Source organism: Triticum urartu, chromosome 3 (assembly GCF_003073215.2).
Source record: "Triticum urartu cultivar G1812 chromosome 3, Tu2.1, whole genome shotgun sequence".
Classification (NCBI taxonomy): domain Eukaryota; kingdom Viridiplantae; phylum Streptophyta; class Magnoliopsida; order Poales; family Poaceae; genus Triticum; species Triticum urartu.
Genome location: NC_053024.1, coordinates 410,785,350 through 410,792,940, shown reverse-complemented (window position 1 = coordinate 410,792,940; position 7,591 = coordinate 410,785,350). Strand labels below are relative to the sequence as shown.

The 7,591-nt window shown below is 46.3% G+C and overlaps 1 protein-coding gene across 1 annotated transcript; it reads right to left on the bottom strand.

Moving 5' to 3' along the window:
• Positions 1 to 3,468: 3,468 nt before the first annotated feature.
• Positions 3,469 to 7,376, bottom strand: LOC125544156 (calcium-dependent protein kinase 1). The gene is made up of 8 exons (XM_048707742.1): positions 6,576 to 7,376; positions 5,799 to 5,942; positions 5,568 to 5,720; positions 5,132 to 5,247; positions 4,875 to 5,042; positions 4,405 to 4,532; positions 4,221 to 4,320; positions 3,469 to 3,795 (listed from the first exon to the last, which is right to left on the bottom strand). Exons 1-8 carry the CDS (start codon positions 7,234 to 7,236, stop codon positions 3,709 to 3,711), a joined length of 1,557 nt encoding a protein of 518 aa, XP_048563699.1. The 5' UTR covers positions 7,237 to 7,376; the 3' UTR covers positions 3,469 to 3,708.
• Between the last annotated feature and the right edge of the window lie 215 nt (positions 7,377 to 7,591).

Genomic DNA, 7,591 nt, shown 5'->3' with positions numbered 1-7,591 from the left:
CTCTTCGCATGACCGCACGTTCGCCACCGGCCTAAGAGATGTCACACCCCCACAACAAAAGAAAGACACGAGACTAGAGCAGCAGCAGCCCATCTTTGCATGACCGAACCAATTGTTCCAGTGGCTGCCGACCTACTGCCGCTGGGTAACACTTGCGCAAAGGAAACGACGTTGCTTGCTGTTTCTGGTCACAGTCTACCATGTCGGCATGCCAAGTAACTCATCGATGTGTGGAGAACAGACACTACCTGACAGAAGATGAAATATATGCTCTCTTTGCTGGACGATTACACGTGTGTGCCTTGTATTTGTCAGTATCAAGAAACAAGAGCCACGATACATGTGTGCCTTGTATTTCTCAGTTTGAAGTAACAAGAGCCGACATTCATGCTACTGAAGGGCGCGATAAGACTAGTGCAAGCCAGATTTCGAATAGACTCGTTCACCAAGTAGAGAAACACTCAACTTGTCAATTCCCCTTGTTTTAGGCGTGACAAGGCAGAACCAACTGAACCGTATGTTCACTAAGCGGCCATTTTCTCTGAATTTACAAAAATCTCTATTATTAAAGGAGAATTGAGGATTGTACATTGGTAGATCACTCAGCCCCTCTCCTCTCTCAGTTTTGAAAAAAAAAATCCCCTTCTATCCTTGGTTTTTTCATCCTCGAAAAACGCCTTAGGGCATCTCCAACCGCATGACCCCTAAAACGGACACATCATTTGTACATAGACTGGTCCGGAATCATCCACAGACACGCATGTCCAACCACATCCTGAACGCTTGCCTAGCTCTGGTCTCCTTCATTTCAAATACATAGCAATATGAGTGAATTAAAGTTTGGTGTTCATAGCGCCCGATCACAATCAAAAAGAGATGGATGTTTATAGTTTTTACATGCGCCCGACCACAAAAGTAATACTCTGACAATCCATGCAAAATACAGAACTTTGCCCTCCCAGACAGGTTGTCTGATCCTCCTCGCTCACTCTGCTGTTGGATCCTCCTCACTAGCCTCCTCCTCCTTGTCCTCCATCTCGACCGCGAAGCGATCTTGGCATGGACGGCACGCACGATCATCGCTGCATCAGGATTCAACTGGTCCATCCTCATAGCCAACATTTTGGTATCCTTTGAATCAGCCGCGAGCTCAACCTTCCTTTCTTCAAGCTTGGTGTTCTTCTCTTCGAGGTTGATCTTCTTCGCGGTCTCCGCCATCTTAAACCTTTCTGTCTTCGTTTTCTCCTTCACGTCATAGCGTTGATACATACCACCTTCTTCTTTGTCAAGATGTTCTCGAATCTCTCCGTCATCTTGGCCGCCACCCCTTCTCGCTTCTCTTTCTCCTCCTCTTACTTCTTTCCCCATAATCCTCTTCTAACCTTGGGCAGCTGTTTGTTGGGTCGGTTGGATCACCCACATCTTCCTCATTGCCGATGTTGGCGGTCTTGATGGCATTGGTAGTGGACATTTGCCACTTGGGTTGCGCATTCAACTTCAACCAACAATGCATGAGGACGAAACTCTTCTTCTCCACCTTCAAAAACAAGTTGCACTCATGGGAGGGATAGCAAAAAAAAAGACATTGTCAACAAGGTGTATATCTGGCCAAATGAACAAAACATAGAACATATTCGGCCAACAAATTGCATATCCGGCCAAATGATCAAGATCATATCCGGCAAAATGACCAACACATAGAAGAACTTACTTGCTTAGAGATTTGTGCACCCCTTGGCCACCGATCGATTAGTTGTTTTAAATGGCCCAATACTTGCCCACGGACTCTTGGATGGTGTTCCATCGATGGTTGAGCGACTTTGTCCCACGATTGCGGATGACTTCGTTGCGGCAGGGCTCGAAATTCTTGTGCTCGTGGAACCAAGAATGAATATTGGACCAAAATATTGCGTCCTTAGATCAGATTAATGCTAGTGGCCAACCACACATCCATACAACAGTTTGTCCTCCCACATGTGGAAACTTTCTCCTCTACCCCTCTTTGGATCGGCCAGCCAATCCTTCGAATGAAATCCCTCGTCAACGTACTTGTCCTGCTCCGGCTACTTGGTGTACGAGTCTAGCTGTTGGGTGTATGTGCCTGGTTGTTGGGCGTACACCTCCAGCTCCGAGTCATCCACTTGTCCGTCCTCGAAGCCGCCTCCACCTCCGTCTCTGTTGCGGATCATCTCCATCAACTCCCTGTTTGCATCGTCATACGCCAGCTCGCCCGGTTGAGACATACCGGCGAAGAAAGAGCGGACACCGAGTTGATCCACGCCCGGTGTCCGCAAACGGACAAGTTGCGGTGATGCCGCGTTGGCCAAATGGAGCGGCGTCGTTGCCCGGTTGAGACATACCAACGAACAAAGAGTGGACATCGAGTTGATCCACGCCCGGTATCCGCAACCGGACAAGCTGCGACGATGCTGAGTTGGCCAAATCAAGCGGCGGCGTCGCCCGGTTGAGACATACCGGCGAACAAAGAGTGGACACAGAGTTGATCCACGTCGAGTTGGCCAAATTGAGCGGCCCTGTATTAACGTTGATGCAATATGGCACGTGCCCAATGGCGGAGGTCGGAGACTGCTGACGACCGAGCTGCTTAGCAGTGCAGAAGTAGGGCGACTAATATTGCTCCGACCAGGGCAGCGTGTGCATGGACAGTGGCGGCGCACCACGTCCTCGCCCCCGCCCGGCCCTTGCACCCTTCTTTTTGTCGATCGCCGCCTCCTCTTGATCCTTTTCCTTCTTTTTGAGGCGGCGGGCTTGCCGTGTCGCCGAGTTGATCTTGCGGGGGGGGGGGGGGGGGGGCACCTTCACCGGCTCCGGTGTGATGAGCGGCGAAAAACACGGGAATTGGGATGGAGGCCAGTGGTGATCGGAGAGAAAGAGTGGAGAATGCGCGGGTTTTGGCGCGGAAACAATGCGGACCACTCCAAATGTGTGGGCTCCGCCTTGGTTTCGAACGGGGCGAGGTGTTGAAGACCTACGTAGCGGTTTTCCAGACTCCCGCAAACTTGCGGAAAAACAGACAGGTTCACATTGAATGGCAAAGTGCGTCCGAACAATTCGGTCCATATGTGTGTGGACGTTTTGAGGGTCCTATGTTGAAGATGTCCTTGACTGCCCCATCTTTTATTGACTTATCAAATAAAATTGTGTTTAATTGGTAAACCAATAAATGTTTACCAAATAATCCTATAATTAATTTTGGCTGATAAATCACAGCAAGATTTTATTTTATTTTGGCAGGTAAATCATGGGTAGGATTTATTTTATATAAGCACTTATCTACACAACCACATTAATAAGAACAGGTAAATCACGAGCTAGAATATTTCTACCCATTGCAACGTATGAGCTGTAATTCTATGAAGTTCAAAAGCAAAGTTCGCTACTTGTAGGTGGCGCATCTGCATCGATCAACATTTCATCATGGACATTCAGAACCACATTTGAGCTATGTTTGTTCAGAATAATATAGCGCTGCTTAACATAATCATTAAAAAAACTGTTACACAACGCCTGTTTTCATATAAATGATCAGGAGGTAGTACGCATATGATCATAATACCCTCGGTGCAGCAATGAAACCGATCATGTGATCAAGGAAATACACGCCAAATCTAAAGATGAGGGACAATAACATCAAAGCGGCACATCCCTCAAAATTATTCTTGGACGATAATGGGGCCAGGAAGATAATTAGAACATGCGCCGCCGATTTGGAACAATCTCAGGGCTGTTGTTTCTCATCATGGCAACGAACTCCTGGTAGTTGATTCTTCCATCCTGAACAATTAATAAGAAGCAAATTATTAGCACCGTGATGAACTGAGCCAGGCAGCCATTTGTTAACTCAAGTTATAGCTCCAAAAATGTAAAATAGGGTCAGTAATGATTGTCATTCTCCATGGTGAAGCAGAAGTAGTGACGATACAAGTTTACGGATGGAGTCATAGAATCGGTTAACAAACTGGTTAAGATATATTGCACACATTCTTATTTATACTTATCTACATGAATTTAGTTCAATGCATTTATATACATCACTAATATAGATAGATGAGTAAATCCTAGCAAAAGCAAAACAAAAGAGATGACAGCATCATGAAAGAAGTCTGACATGTGCACATGGCACACGCATATCAAACTTTTCATTCCTGAACAAGTGGATTATATGTGCAATGATTTTGATGTTTGTAACATAGACTTACATGATCTGTATCTACTTCAGCGATAATATCTTTAATTGTTTTATCATCCCCCATGTCATACTTCTTCAGAGCTTCTTCCAGCTCATCTACTGTTATGTATCTGCACACAAAGATTTCAGCAATGAGAAAAAAAATGCAAACAGTCACAACTCAAAATTTGGCATTCAAGTTTAAGTTCAATTACCCGCTGTGGTCCTTATCAAAATATTCAAATGCTTTAAGTATGTGGTCTTCCTTCTCCAATCTATTCATGTGCATTGTCGCTGATACGAACTCAGAATAATCAATGGTCCCATTTCCATCAACATCAGCCTGTTTTGTAATAAAGGGAAAAAGAATAAGGACACAAAATGGCTTATGCTAGATCTACCGAAAGTTGGAAACAGTTGCAAAGCACTTTTAAATGCTACCATCAAACTCTTCCCATCAAATGAGCACACAATGATATTTTCTGGTCTACATTGATACATCATCGTCAAGAAAGCTATGTGAAGTTGCAAGTGGCCTATTTTCTTTTTCTTTTAAGTAAGGTAGTTGCTTCCAAACTTCCGAACTGGATAGGTCATTTGGGTTAAACTTAGGGAATTCATATGGTATGGGAAAATGTAGCATGTAAAAAAAACAAGAGTATATGTCTGTGGAGTACAAACATACCGCCTCCATTAACTGTGTAATTTCTGATTCAGAAATTTTGGTGCCAAGTTTTGGTAAACCAGATCTTAGCTCTTCAAGAGTAATTGTCCCACTGTTATCAGTGTCCAGGGATCTGAACATTTCTTTCAAGCCTGTTATCTCTTCCTCAGACAAGTTCTCTGCAACGATCTGGTTATAATGGAGAAAAATAGTAGACTTAGTTGCTAATGAAACTCAATGTCAGTAGGGAAGGTAAATATTATGAAGTCTTCAATAACCTTCAATGCAACTTTCTTAAGCTTGTTCATCGCCCGGAATTGCTTCATTCTACTGATAACAGTAATGTCAAGTGGCTTATCTGGAGCCTCTCCATCTTCCCTAATCCATGGGTGATCTAAATGTGTAAAGTATTAGATAAGAAAGTATATTTGCAAACAGTACATAAATGAATATTTAGTTCCTAAAAAAAGATGACAGGTCTTCAACAACGAAAATAAACTCAGTAATCTACTTCTGAATTACCAATAGAAGTATAACATTATTAGCAGTGCTTTTGATTTAAAAAACTACAGATGGAACACACTGGGACGAATGGCTGATGTTGATTTGCTACTAACCTACTAGGCAAGTGCACATCTATTTACAAATAAGAATGCCATGCTATGAAATGTGTGTGCAGTCACATGATAACAGAAAGAGCATTTGAATAATTACTCAAAATTTCTGCAGCAGTCAAGCGCTCTTTGGGGTCTTGCCGCAACATCTTCTTCACCAAATCTTTTGCACCATTAGATATTGAAGGCCAAGGGTCAGATGAGAAATCTATGTGACCAAGCAAGACAGCCTCAAATATGCCATCCTCATTGTCTGGAAAATAGAACATGCGCGTTAGCAGATAAATAAAAAGCAAAAAATCTAACTGAGATGCGAATTGGCACACATCACCTGCCCAAAAAGGAGGAACACCAGACAGAAGGATGTACAGAATAATCCCCGCACTCCATATGTCAGCTTCTGCTCCATAGTGCCGCTTCAGAACCTCAGGAGCAACATAATACGCACTTCCAACGAGATCCTTAAACTGCTCCCCTGTAAGATGCATAGTAGCCCTTAGCTCACTCTAAACATGCCGTGAATACAAAGAAAATTAACAGCCAGCTCTACTTTCTACTTTCTAGTGATAAACAGCACGACAACAACAAGAATCTTCGGCGGTGACCAACCGTTTGCATGTGAAGCAACTGGTTTCGTCGGATAATTTTAGGTATCATTTCTGATACACATGCCCGCATGTTTTGCAGGTATATATGCCATCCTTTTTCCCCTCAACTATCAATGATAGAAACAACACTGTGCTCTAAGTGTATATAATGCAAATCTACAATGCCATTTCATTATCACATTGTGCACCAATCCAGAGCTGTCCCCAAAGTAGTAAGGTTAGATGGTCGATCACTAGACCCCCATACCAACAACAGCACACAACAAGAATCACAGCTATAATATCTATCTACAAGATCTAAGTATGACATTAAGCATAAGCCAATTGCTGTCTCGTATCTACTCCGTAGCTCTAATTTTAGCACTTCCCAACTTCAAACCTGTCGATCCACGGAAATCGGTTCAAAGTCAAACCAAAATCCACATCAAGTCGAACACGGGAAGAATCTCCCACAATTCAATCCATACAACCCGACTGAGGTGGTCAAATGAAGCGCTCACCGTGTTTGAAGAAGACGGAGAGGCCAAAGTCAGTGGCCTTGAGCGGCGAGTCCTCCTTGTTGTTGAGAAACAAAAAGTTCTCGGGCTTGAGATCCCGGTGGAAAACCCCCATGGAGTGGCAGCTGTGCACGACGGAGACCATCTCGCGGCAGAGCAGGGCGGCGGCTCGCTCGGAGTAGTGCCCCCGCGCGATGATGCGGTCGAATAGCTCCCCGCCCTCACATAGCTCCATGATGAGGTTGACCGAGTGGCGGTCCTCGTAGGCGCCGCGGAGCTCGACGATGTTGCGGTGACCCGTGAGGTGGTGCATGATCTGCACCTCCCGCTGCACATCCTCGATGTCATCGCGGTGGACGAGCTTCCGCGTGGCGATGGACTTGCAGGCGAAGCGCTGGCCCGTAGCCTTGTGCGTGACGAGGTAGGTGACCCCGAACTGCCCCCTGCCGAGCTCGCGGCCGAAGGTGTAGGTCGCGCGCACGTCCTCCATCGGGCGTCCCAGAACGCGGCCCATGGCCACCTGTCCCGCTTCCGGCGTCGGGGCCGGGGCCGGCGCCGTCTGGGGCTTCGGCGGCGGCTGGGGTTTGGGCTGGGCCGTCGGCGGAGGGGCCGTGGCCGGCTGGTCGGCGGCGGCGCGGCGGTGGCGCGAGGTGCGGTTGCCCATTGTGTGTGAATGGGTTTGACGAGGGGAGATCGAGGCGATAGGGGGCCGGGTTTTGAAGCAGCAGCAGCTCTAGCGTGGGAGTTTTGGGGGAGAGACGACCGCGTGATCTGCGCTGCGGTGTTGGGGTGGGGGATCGATCGGGTGGGTGCGGAAGGGAAGCGACTTGCCGGGCTGTGGCGGGGAGCTTTGTCCGTCCGTGAGCCGTGAAAGAAATCACTGTGTGTTTCTAGTTCACTAAAGTTTAGTAGTATAATTTGATGGGATTTGCTACACGGACTCCATCTTATGCATTAGAAGCTACAAGCTGACATGGCATCAGTTGATTAGGAATCAGGAGGGCCCACGACTGAAAGCA

Bases quoted from the DNA above. Each gene is read 5' to 3' on its own strand.
- LOC125544156 (XM_048707742.1), bottom strand. From the start codon at position 7,236: ATGGGCAACCGCACCTCGCGCCACCGCCGCGCCGCCGCCGACCAGCCG. The intron at 5,721-5,798 runs GTGATGTGTGCC...TCTATTTTCCAG, and splicing joins TGTTCCTCCTTTTTGGGCAG to ACAATGAGGATGGCATATTT. The intron at 5,248-5,567 runs GTAATTATTCAA...TTACACATTTAG, and splicing joins GACTGCTGCAGAAATTTTGA to ATCACCCATGGATTAGGGAA.